The 13,177-nt window shown below is 35.5% G+C and overlaps 1 protein-coding gene across 6 annotated transcripts in view; it reads right to left on the bottom strand.

Moving 5' to 3' along the window:
* Nucleotides 1-13,177, bottom strand: part of LOC136027364 (voltage-gated potassium channel subunit beta-2-like) — a 210,845-nt gene that overhangs the window by 176,289 nt on the left and 21,379 nt on the right. For all 6 annotated transcript variants that reach the window (XM_065704534.1, XM_065704533.1, XM_065704535.1 and 3 more), the window contains exon 2: nt 7,113-7,189. In XM_065704534.1, coding sequence (XP_065560606.1) covers nt 7,113-7,184 — 72 coding nt within the window. In that variant the 5' untranslated portion in view covers nt 7,185-7,189. The remainder of the gene's footprint in view (nt 1-7,112; nt 7,190-13,177) is intronic.

Here is a 13,177-nt window from a genome sequence, read left to right as displayed (position 1 = left end):
TTGGGTTGCAGTGGTAGCTAGCAGGCTAGTAAGAGATGATCATACCATAAAGTAAAAAATCAAAAATCCTATAACTTCTAAAACTAGAACCATATCAAAAAACGAAGTACGCCATTAGAGTTGCCTTGTTAAAAACCCTTAATTAGGAAACTTAGAGCTGGTTGGCTTGAATAACGAACAAAACCCATTGGCTTGAACAACACAAAAACCTGCTTGAGATACGATATTCTGCATAGAGGGCAATTTGTTTTTCTTTTTTTCTGCTAATAGCAGGGCACTGGAACATCATAGAAAGCTGTTTAATGGTTCACTTTAAAGGAAAAAGATGTATCTAACAAGAGCTAAGTGCTCATATGGCACTTGTGGCGAGGCTGGAAGAGCCAAGAGCCAATAGATCATATGACATGAGCTCTTGCAAATTTCTAAGGATCAATAGACTGATCTAAAGGGAAAATCAGAGGCTTAATGCCGATCGGGATTTGAAATAAGAGCTCTGAGACAGGAGGTCCTTCTAAATGTCAAAATTCACTAAGATCTGATCACCCACACGTAAGTTAAAAATACCTCTTTTTTCTAATTTTTCCTCTACTTTCAGCCACCCACAGATGGTTGAATTGTGGAAAACGACTTTATCAGGGCAATTTGTGCAGGTCCCTGACACGCCTACCGATTTTCATCGTCCTAGCACGTCCAGAAGCACCAAACTCGCCAAGGCACAGGACCCCCTAACTCCCCAAAAGAGAGGAAATCCAGTCCGGTTACGTCAATCACATACCTACGGCATTTGCTTATTCTACCCATCAACTTTCATCCCGATATCTCCACTCTAAGCATTTTCATAGATTTCCGGTTTCCCTCTCCAACTCCCCCAAATGTCACCAGATGTGGTCAGAATCTAAAATAAGAGCTCTGAGACATGAGTTCCTTCTAGATATCAAATTTCATTGAGATCCGGTCACCATTCAAAGGTTATAAATACCTCCATTTTTCAAATTTTTCCCATTTAACGCCCCCACCCTCCAGCTCCAGCAAAGAGAGCGGATTCGTTCTAATTATGTCAATCACATATCTAAAACTTGTTCTTATTCTTTCCATCAAGTTTCATCCATATCTGTCCACTCTAAGCGTTTTCCAAGATTTCCGGTTTCCAAGATTTCTGTTCCCCCCCTCCAGCCCCCATGTCTCTGGATCCAATTTGAATTGTAAATGGAATTGTAATTGTCTGAGACATAAGACCTTTCTATATATCAAGTTTCCTGAAGATCCAATCACCGATTTGCAAGATAAAGATACCTGAATTTTCACGTTTTTCAAGATTTCCGGTTTCCCCTTCCAACTGTCCCAATGTCACCATATCTGGTCGGGATTTATAATACGATCTCTGAATTACAAGACCCATCTAGATATCAAATTCCATAGAGATCTAATTACCCGTTCGAAAGTTACAATTACCTCATTTTTAAATTTTTTCCAAATAACCCCCCCTCCCTTAATCCCGCAAAGAGAGAAGATCTGGTCTAGTTATGTCAGTGAGGCATCTTGGAATTGTGTGTATTCCTCCCAACAAGTTTCATCCGGATTTCTCCACTCTAGGCCTTTTCCAAGATTTCCGCCCCCCCTCAACTACCCCCAATGACACTGGATCCGACCAGGATTTAAAATAAGAGAACTGAGTTACAAGGTCCTTCTAAATCGGAAATTTCATTAAGATCCGATCAATCCTTCGCAAGTTAAAAATCCCTCATTTTTTCAAATTATTCAAAATTTACCCTCCCCCAACTCCCTCAAAGAGAGTAGATCCTTTCCAGTTATGTCTATCTAGGACCAGTGCTTATTTTCCCCATCAAATATCCTCCCGATCCGTCCACTCTAACCGTTTTCCAAGATTTTAGGTTTCCCCTTCAACTCCCCCCAAAGTCACCCAGTTAGCGGCACGCGGCAGGCTTCAATATATGGATTCTCATTGTCCCTTATATTTTAACCTTAGACAGTTTACTGTCTTCATATTGCAGTTTTTTCAAAGATATTTGATTAAAGCAAATCCAATTTATAACCATAATTTCTATTAAGCTTCAAACTTTTGGATCACCACCTGGCCCCAGATAGTGGCAAGCGGCAGGCTTCTACATATGGATTCTGATTGTCCCTTGTATTCTCACAACAGACAATTTGCTGTCTTTTCATATTGTAGTTTTTTCCAAGATATTTGATTATTAAAGCAAATCCAATTTATAACAATAATTTCTAATAAGCTTTAAACTTTTGGATCACCGCCTGGCGCCAGCTAGCGGCACGCGGCAGGCTTCTATATATGGATTCTCATTTTCCCTTGTATTCTAACCGCAGACAATTTACTGTCTTTTCATATTGCAGTTTTTTCAAAGATATTTGATTATTAAAGCAAATCCATTTTATAACAATAATTTCTGCTAAGCTTCAAACTTTTCGTGTTCTTTTTTAAGGTTTATGAATTGCTTTAATCCAGTGTCAAAATATATTCAAATGTTTTTGCAATTACCAGTTTTTACTCTTTAAACAGTTTAATATAATTTAATAAGAGCCTCAACTTTCGCTTTTGCAAATTACTGAAATGAAAGCTTCATTATTTTGCAAAATATCTTATTAAAATTATAATATAATTTTATTTTATTGCAACTTTATTGTAATTTAATTAGTGCATTTTTAATGTAATATAATTTAATTTATTTTTTATGTAATTTCAGTGTTTTTTTGTATATCGGTGCTTTTTTAGTTTTTTTGTTTTTTTTTATAGATACAGACAAATGTAATCTTAGTTTTTTCATTATTATTATTATTTTTTTTAGTTTTGTTTGCTTTCATTTTTTTTAGTTTTTTTTTTTTTCATCGCTATCACTTTCAATGTGTTTGGTTTGCTTTACATCGGCTTTTTTTCGTCATTATGAAATACGTATCACCAAACATTTGTTTTTTAACTAAAATCTGACAGGCATTGCTGACCTTATCCAAGTCAAAATCCCAATCCCAATCATCATCGTTATGATTTTAAGTTTTGATACGTTTTGATTCTCGCTGTCTACCTTGATTACCATCTAAATGAGCTGTTTCGCCTTACTCTGTTGTTTCCCCCTGGTATTCCCTTTTTTGAACCATTGTAGAATTAATTATACCTTTTTTTCATTTTTTTAGTTTTTTTCTTTTTTTAGTTTTTTTCTTTCTATTTACTTTTTTTCTTTTTTTCAGTTTTTTTCCTATTTTAATAGAAGATAGTTTTTTAGTTTTTTCGCTTTTTTTAGTTTTCTTTTAGTTTTTTTTTTTATTTTCTTAGTTTTTTTGCTTTCTAATAGTTTTTCTTTTTTTCAGTTTTTTTCTTTTTTTATAGAAGACTAGCTGTTGGTGTGGTGCTTCACGCCACACCAACACCTAGCTGGTGGGCGCTCTTCGCGCCAATCCCCCCCCAGCCCCCTCGCGCGCGTAAGTCGTTACGCGCCATTGTAGTTGTGTCCCTGTGTCCCACCTGTGAATATACATAGATATATATATATATATATATATATATATATATATATATATATATATATATATATATATATATATATATATATATGTTTTTAACTATGTAAAACTTGCGAATATACAACATTCTTCGCTGTCCCATTGTCTTTGCATATCAGTTTGTGGTAACGACCTGTAGTAAGGAGCGACAAGGCTCAATAGTAAACGAAACTCTAAAAAATAGATTTTGATGCTAAATATTTCATCAAATTTAGTCTTTGTCATCAAAAGTTAAGAGCCTGAGAAAATTGTACTTATTTTGGAAAATAGGGGGAAACACCCCCTAAAAGTCATAGATTCTTAACGAAAATCACAACATCGCATTCGGCATATCAGAGAACGATGTAGCAAAAATTTTAAGCTCCTATCAAAAAAAATGTGGAATTTCGTATTTTATGCCAGAAGACAAATCAAGGGTGTGTGTTTTATTTTGTTTTTGTTTTTCTTTTCCCCAGGGGTCATCGTATCGACCAAGTGGTCCTAGAACTTCACAAGAGGGCTCATTCTAACGAAAATGAAAAGTTCTAGTGCCCTTTTTAGTGACCAAAAAATTGGAGGGCACCTAGGCCCCTCCCACGCTCATTTTTTCCCAAAGTCAACGGATCAAAATTTTGAGAAAGTCATTTTGTTCCACATAGTCGAAAACCATAATAACTATGTCTTTGGGAATGACTTACTCCCCCACAATCCCTGGGGGAGGGGCTGTATGTTACAAACTTTGACCAGTGTTTACATACAGTAATGGTTATTGGGAAGTGTGCAGACGTTTTCAAGGGGATTTTTTTGGTTTTGGGGGGGGGGGGTTGAGGGAAGGGGGATATGTGGGAGGATCTTTCCTTGGAGGAAATGTCATGGGGGAAGAAAAATTCAATGAAAAGGGTGCAGGATTTTCTAGCATTACTATAAAAAAAACAATGAAAAAACAAACATGAAAACTGTTTTCAATTGAAAGTAAGGAGTAGCATTGAAACTTAAAACGAACAGAGATTATTACGCATATGAGGGGTTCTAAAACTACTTTAGCATAAAGAGCGAGGTATTTAGGAGGAGATAAATACCTCGCTCTTTATGTTAAAGTATTTTTAGTAATTTCAACTATTTATTCTACGGCCTTTCTGATTCAGGGGTCATTCTTAAAGAATTGGGACAAAACTTACGATTTAGTGTAAAGAAAGAGGTATTAACGAGGGTACAAACCCCCTCGTATACATAATAAAAATATGAGAATATAAAAGTTTGTTACGTAAGTTAATTCTTAAGTTACGTATATTTTTTACTAACAAAACTCTCGTTGAAAATTAAAAGTTCTAGTTGCCTTTTTAAGTAGCCTCAAAATTGGAGGGCAACTAGGCCTCCTTCCCCACCCCTTATTTTTCAAAATTGTCTGATTAAAACTAAGAGAAAACCATTTTGCCAAAAAAAGAATTAATATACAAATTTCATTTTAATAATTTACGTGCGGAGAGCCAAAATCAAACATGCATTAATTCAAAAACGTTCAGAAATTACATAAAAAAACTAGTTTTTTTTAACTGGAAGTAAGGAGTGACATTAAAACTTAAAACGAACAGAAATTACTCCGTACCTTAAATGGGTTGTCCCCTCCGCAATCCCTCGCTCTTTACGCTAAAGTTTGACTCTTTGCCACAATTCTACTTTTTAAAATAATTAAATGCTTTAGCCTAAAGAGCGAGGGATTGTGGAGGGGACAACCCATTTCATATACGGAGTAATTTCTGTCCGTTTTAAGTTTTAATGTCGCTCCTTACTTTCAGTTAAAAAACTAGTTTTTTTATTTAATAAATGTACAGAACTGGAAATGCAAATAACTTGAAGAGAAATTTTAAAAAATAATACTGATCTACCAAAATAATCAGAATTTTACGATTCTATTTGATCAAATTTGGAGTTCTGGTATTATTTTTAATACCATGACATATTTAAATAAGTATTGACAATGCTAAAGTTCGTTGGTTCAAAATAGCGATTAAATCTCCCATCTATCTATCTATATATATAAAAATAAGTTGTCTGTCTGTGTGTCTGTCTGTGGATCAGGTGACGTCATGCTTCTGTGTTGACTGACGTCATGAAATTAGTTGTCGTCATTTTTGCTTTGACGGTGACGTCATTAAAGATATTTAATCATGAAGTTAGTTGTCGTCATTTCGAAACCCTTTGGCAGCACATTAATATTGCTTGCGAGAGATTTCAGGCAAACATTACCTATAATACCTAGATCAACTCCTGCAGACGAAATGAATGCTTGCCTGAAAAATTCTAATTTATGGGCACACGTAAAAATGTTAAAATTAACTACAAATATGCGCGTCCGATTGCAAAACAATGACTCTGGTCAAACATTTTCAGATCAATTGCTGGCAATTGGAAATGGAAAGCTCCCAGTAGACTCAATTTCAGGACGTATACAACTACCTGCTGATTTCTGTAATTTAGTGACGTCCAAAAATGAATTGATTGAAAAATTATTTCCGAATATTCTAAAAAATTATAAAAATAATAAATGGCTAAGTGAAAGAGCGATTCTCGCACCCAAAAATATAGACGTCCACGAAATCAACAATATTGTTTTGACCAAGATTCGAGACCAGGCAGTCCTTTACAAGTCAGTCGACACAGTTTTGAACCAAATGAAGCGGTTAATTATCCATCTGAATTTTTAAATTCCATAGATCCTTCAGGGTTTCCACCACACGTGCTACAACTAAAAATAGACGTACAAATTATATTTTTAAGAAATATCAACCCACCAAAGCTTTGCAATGGCACGCGACTTGCCGTAAAAAAAACAATGGAAAACCTAATAGAGGCCACAATCTTGACAGGGTCTTTTGAGGATGAGGCTGTTCTTATTCCTCGCATTCCCATGATTCCAACGGATCTGCCTTTTCAATTTAAAAGATTGCAATTCCCAATTCGATTAGCATTTGCAATCACCATTAACAAAGCTCAAGGTCAATCATTAGAAAAATGTGGTATAGATCTTAATACTGATTGTTTTTCCCATGGACAATTGTACGTTGCATGTTCGAGGGTCGGTAAACCTGACAATCTATTTATATGCAGCGACAATTGGACAGCGAAGAACGTTGTATATTCGCAAGTTTTACGCAGTTAATTTATATTGTATCTATCTATCTATCTATCTATATAAAAACGAGTTGTGTGTATGCATGTTTGTTTGTTTGTAAAAAGAGCGTTTGCATATTACGTCATTATTAGTACATACGGCTTTGTATATGCACAGACAATGGGAAAGCCAAGAATGTTGTATATTCGCAATTTTTACGTAGTTTGAAACACATATATAAATCTATCTATATTCACAGGTGGGACACAGGGACACAACTACAATGGCGCGTAACTAATATGGCACGTAACGACTTACGCGTGCGGGGGTGCTTGGGGGGCGCGAAGCGCCCCACCAACTAGGTGTTGGGGTGGCGCGAAGCTCCACCCCAACAGCTAGTTTCTAAATGAAAATGCTACCTGTGGACTACGTTGGCCAGCCGGACTATGTAAAGTATTTTTGTTTGCGTATTTCTGTTTTCACTTACATGATTATCGTGTTGCTGAGATTTTCCGTGTGATTGAGGAGAATATGAACCAATCCAAAATTGATGGGCCATTGGATCTACAAAAAGAATTTTTTTTAGTCCTACTATGGAGAGAAATAAAAAAAACAGACCTAGAAATTTTCCAAACCCCCTATTGTGTAATGCTTACGGTCATTTACCCAGCCTTAATATGTCTTCTTACAACATGTTTCTGACTCTTTAAGCCACGGTAAACTTAAACCCTTGGTGATCTCAAACAGCAAAGAAATACACTAAGAAGATGGTTTCTACCTGATCAGCGAGACAGGGTCTCCAGCTCCTAGCTTAAATCCCTAACGTTGTTGTTTTAAGCCATTTTAAGCGACGATGATGACTAAAGTATAGAATGATAAGTTACTACTTTAATTCCTGAGTTTTGAAGCTCAAACACTATTTTTCAAACAAACATTAATGAGCCTCTTTATTTCAAAATTAATTTTAAAAACTTTTTCCACAAAATATGCGTTTCCAAGAAAGCAAAGTTCTCCATTAAACTAAAAATGAGCAAAAATAGAATCAAATGATCTACCAAGCATAAAACTACCACAAATCAGCATCGATAAATTAATGCAGCCCAAAACAAAGAGAATTTACAATATATATCCGAGGCAAAGTCAGGATGAGCATAAATTAACAGGATTAGGGCTCGAAATCCCTGTACCTTCCCAGGGCCAGAACATAATTTGCACTTTATGACAAAAATTTGCATTGTCAGTTTGATATACATAGGCTAATATTTATTCCTTAAAATGCTATTAAAATTTGGTCTTTAAAAGTTATATCCCAATATTAGCCCCCTCCTCTTTTTGGACTTAGAGTTTTAGGATTTTTAGATGCAGAAGTCTTTGTACTCTGTTTTGCAAAAAGTTTGACTGAGGTATGCTTCTTTGATTTAAATTTGTGTTTTAAAATGTGTTGTGCTCTGTTTTGCCAAAAGCTTGATGAGGTTAAGTTTCTTTGAATCAAATGCGTGATGTAAAATGTTTTTATTACTCTTTTTCCACAAACTTCGATGAAGATAGGCTTCTTTGAATCAAATTTATTCCTTCCACACGTTTGTTTTGCACAAAGCTCGATGAAGATATGCTTCTTTGATTCAAATGTGGGATATGCGAGCTTTGTGCAAATCAAATGTGTGTATTCAGTTTTTCCCAAAGCTCGATGAAGATATGATTCTTTGAATTCAATGGCAGGTTCAAAAAGTTTTGCACTCTGTTCAACACGAAGCTCGATAGAAATACGCTTCTTTGAATCAAATGCATGGTTCAACATGTTTTGTGCTCTGTTTTGTTCAAAGCTCGATGAAGATGCGCCTCTTTGAAACAAATGTATTAGTTAGAAATGTTAAGTACTCTATTTTATCCAAAGCTCAATGAAGAAGCTTTTTTGTATCAAATGTATGGTTCAAAATGTTTGTACAAAGCCCGACGAACAAACGTTTCTTTGAATCTAATGTTTATTTCAAAATGTTTTTTACTCTGTTTTGAGCAAAGGTCGATGAAGATAAGCTTCTTCGAATCAAATGTGTGGTTCAAAAGAGTTCTTACTCTGTTTTGCACAAAAATTGATCAACAAACGTTTCGTTGAATCAAATGTGAGAGAGAGAGACAAGCAAACAGCCAGTCAGACACAGACCCAGAGAGGGGGATGAAATCAACTGCAAACACACAGAGTCAAACATAAAAACACACGAAGACAGACAAAGAGACAAACAAACACCCTTTCAGACACAAAGGCACAGAGAGTGAGAGGGACAAAAGCCCATACCAAAACAAAGATTTATACACATAAACACAAAAAGCCAAACATGGAGACAAGCAAACACCCAATAAAACACATAGGAACAGAGAGAGATAAAAGAAACAGCTGCTTGGACACACATACACACAGAAAGAGAGAGAGAGAGAGAGAGAGAGAGAGAGAGAGAGAGAGAAAGAGAGTGAGAGAGATTTGCAAATCCAAGTAAAATACATTTGAATCATATATATGATTTAAAAAACGTATCTTTATCGAGTTTTGCGCAAAAAACATATTATGTTACGTTCAAAAAAACGTAACTTTATTGAGCTTTTCGCTAAACAGAGCAAAACATATTTTGAAACACACATTTGATTCAAAGAATTGCATCTTTTTAACAAAAAATGGAGGTCCTTACTACATAACTAAAATAAGTAGAAAAAGCCCGAAGCCCAGTATTCTGGGCCTAAATGGCTACTCCTAGAATAATTTACGTTACAAATATGCATCGGGTTACCACATCTTCAATCTAGCCACATACCAACACAATATTATAATTGTGCTCGAAAGAAAAAAAAAGGCAAAACTCCTAATTATACAAACAATGATGTCTCAACTAGCACCGAAAATCAGTGCTATCTAACTCATTTTTCAACAAAGAAGATAGCCCATCCAAACAGCTGGAAGAGCATGGCAACTGGAAAATGCCAACCTCGTTGACACATTCAGTGGTCTCCTATACTGGCTTACCTGTGTAGTTCAATAGCTGTGAAAAATTGCAGCAGTAGAACACACTTTCTAAAAGCAAACCGGAACAATATAATTAATAATATCAAACATAAACTAAATCTTATAAAACTTAATTCAGAAAAAGGCAGTATTTGAACACGAAAATACATGCATCTTACAAAAATTCGGCTCTCTACCGGATTAAATAAAAAAAACAAGTTTTTTTAACTGCAAGTAAGGAGCGACATTAAAACTTAAAACGCACAGAAATTACTTCGTATATGAAAGAGGCTGCTTCCTCATCAACGCCCCGCTCTTTACGCAAAAGTTTGACTCTTTCTCTCAATTCTTCTTTTTAAAACAGTAAAAAACTTCAACGTAAAGAGCGGGGCGTTGATGAGGAAGCAGCCTCTTTCATATACGAAGTAATTTCTGTGCGTTTTAAGTTTTAATGTCGCTCCTTACTTTCAGTTAAAAAAAACTTGTTTTTTTTATTTAATTTCTGAACGTTTTTGAATCAATGCATGTTTTGATTTTGGCTCTCCGCAGAGGAATAATCAAAACGAAATTTGCATATTTTTTTTTTGGCTTAATGGCTTTCTCATAATTTTGATCGAATGATTTTGAGAAAAAAAGAGCGGGGGACGAAACCTAGTTGCCCCCCGATTTTTTGGTTAATTAAAAAGGCAACTAGAACTTTTAATTTTTCACGAATCTTTTTATTGATAAAAGATTTACGTAACTTATAAATTAGCTTACGTAAAAAACTTTTGTATTCTCATGTTTTTATTACATATATGAGGGGATTCGCCCCATCGTCAGTACCTCGCTCTTTACACTAAAGCTTAAATTTTATCCCAATTCATTGAGAATGACCCCCTGAATCACAAAAGCCGTAGAATAAGTAGTTGAAATTACTGAAAATACTTTAGCGTAAAGAGCGAGGTATTAGAAGGAGGTGAGCCGCTCATATGGGTAATAATTTCTGTTTATTTTAAGTTTTATTTCTGTTCCTTACTCCCAGCTGAAAAAGCTTTTTCACTTTTATTTTTTAATTGTTTTTTTTTTAAATAATGCTAGTAGCCTATATCCTGCTCTCCCTTCATGGAAATTTTCTTCTCCCATTACAAATTCTCTAAGGAAAGTTCCCCCAGCATATCCCCCTCTTCTCAACCCCTCCCCCAAACCTAAAAAATCCTCCTGAAAACGCCTGTATACTTCCCAATAACCATTACTATATGTAAGCACAGGTCAAAGTTTGTAACTTGTTGCCCCTCCCACGGGAACTGTGGGGGAGTAAGTCGTCCCCAAAGACATAGTTAAAAGGTTTTTTGACTACGCTGAATAAAATGGCTATCTCAGAATTTTGATCCGTTGACTTTGGAAAAATAATTAGCGTGGGAGGGGGCCTAGGTGCCCTCCAATTTTTTTGGTTACTTAAAAAGGGCACTAGAACTTTTCATTTCCGTTAGAATAAGCCCTCTTGCAACATTCTAGGACAACTGGGTCGATACGATCACCCCTGGGAAAAAGAAAAAAAAACAAAAAAAAAAAAAAAAAAAAAAAAATAAATAAACACGCATCCGTGATCTGCCTTCTGGCAAAAAAAAATGCAAAATCCCACATTTTTGTATATAGGAGCTCGAAACTTCTACAGTAGGGTTCTATGATACGCTGAATTTGATGGTGTGATTTTTGTTAAGATTCTATGACTTTTAGGGGGCTTTTCCCCCTATTTTCTAAAATAACACAAATTTTTTCAGGCTCGTAACTTTTGATGGGTAAGACTAAACTTGATGAGACTTATATATTTAAAACCAGCATTAAAATGCAATTCTTTTGATGTAGCTATTGGTATCAAAATTCAATTTTTTAGAGTTTTGGTTACTATTGAGCCGGGTCACTCCTTACTACAGTTCGTTACCACGAACTGTTTGAGATATCTCTCTCATCGTTTGGTTTTGTAATTATCGCAACTGCTTAATATGTGTCGAGAATTTATTAGAACATATCTAACAGCACTACAATAAATATGAATGGATTAGTGAAAAATAAAGCAGCCGTAACACTTTTGAGGAAACTGTTATTTCAGTTTCCGAAAAAATCCTACGTTTCTTGTAATCTTCAAGGATATTACACTGAATGAGTTCTGAAAAACACATTGTTTCATCAATCAGAACGCGTAAATAGTTGACAACATTTCTCTGTGATATTATTGATTCACCAATATCAAGTTCTTTCAGCAACAGGTAGCAGCTTGCCGATCTCCCAAAAACAACAAAGGCAGACTTTTGTAATTAATTTTGAGCCGGTTAAGTCTCATCCATCTCTCTATGTGGATAATATATATCCATTTATTAAGGACAAAAGTTAACTTTTTTATGGCACCTAATGAGGTGCCATAACTGAATGGTTGGAGTCGTCAGCAAAAATAACAAGTGGTTTTCCTGGCTTAGATTTTGCAGTCTCTTCACTCAGGTCCATCACCAACTCAGAAAGTACTTGTTGAAGGTAATTTATATAAATTGTAATCAAACAGTTCGTGGTAAAGAACTGTAGTAAGGAGCGACCCGGCTCAATAGTAACCAAAACTCTAAAAAATGGAATTTTGATACCAATAGCTACATCAAAAGAATCGAATTTTAATGCTGGTTTTAAATATATAAGTGTCATCAAGTTTAGTCTTATCCATCAAAAGTTACGAGCCTGAGAAAATTTGCGTTATTTTAGAAAATAGGGGGAAACGCCCCCTAAAAGTCATAGAATCTTAACGAAAATCACACCATCAGATTCAGAGTATCAGAGAACCCTACTGTAGAAGTCCCCTATCTACAAATCGAGCCCCTATCTTCGAGCCCCTATCTACAAAAATGTGGAATTTTGCATTTTTTGCCAGAAGGCAGATCACGGATGCGTGTTTATTTGTTTTTTTGTTTTTTTGTTGTTTTTTTTCCCCAGGGGTGAACGTATCGACCTAGTTGTCCTAGAATGTTGCAAGAGGGCTCATTCTAACGGAAATGAAAAGTTATAGTGCCCTTTTTAAGTGACCAAAAAAATTGGAGGGCACCTAGGCCTCCTCCCACGCTAATTATTTTCCCAAAGTCAACGGATCAAAATTCTGAGAGAGCCATTTTATTCAGCGTAGTCGAAAAACCTTATAACTATGTCTTTGGGGAAGAGTTACTCCCCCACAGTTGCCGTGGGAGGGGCAACAAGTTACAAACTTTGACCTGTGCTTACATATAGTAATGGTTATTGGGAAGTATACAGGCTTTTTCAAGAGGATTTTTTTGGTTTGGGGGAGGGGTTGAGAAGAGGGGGATATGCTGGGGGAACTTTCCTTCGAGAATTTGTAATGGGAGAAGAAAATTTCCATGAAGGGAGAGCAGGATTTACTAGCATTATTTAAAAAAAAAACAATTAAAAAATAAAAGTGAAAAAGCTTTTTCGGCTGGAAGTAAGGAACAGTAATAAAACTTAAAACAAACAGAAATTATTACCCATATGAGGGGCTCACCTCCTTCTAATACCTCGCTCTTTACGCTAAAGTATTTTCGGTA

Source organism: Artemia franciscana, chromosome 5 (assembly GCF_032884065.1).
Source record: "Artemia franciscana chromosome 5, ASM3288406v1, whole genome shotgun sequence".
Classification (NCBI taxonomy): domain Eukaryota; kingdom Metazoa; phylum Arthropoda; class Branchiopoda; order Anostraca; family Artemiidae; genus Artemia; species Artemia franciscana.
This window is presented reverse-complemented; position numbering and strand designations above follow the sequence as displayed.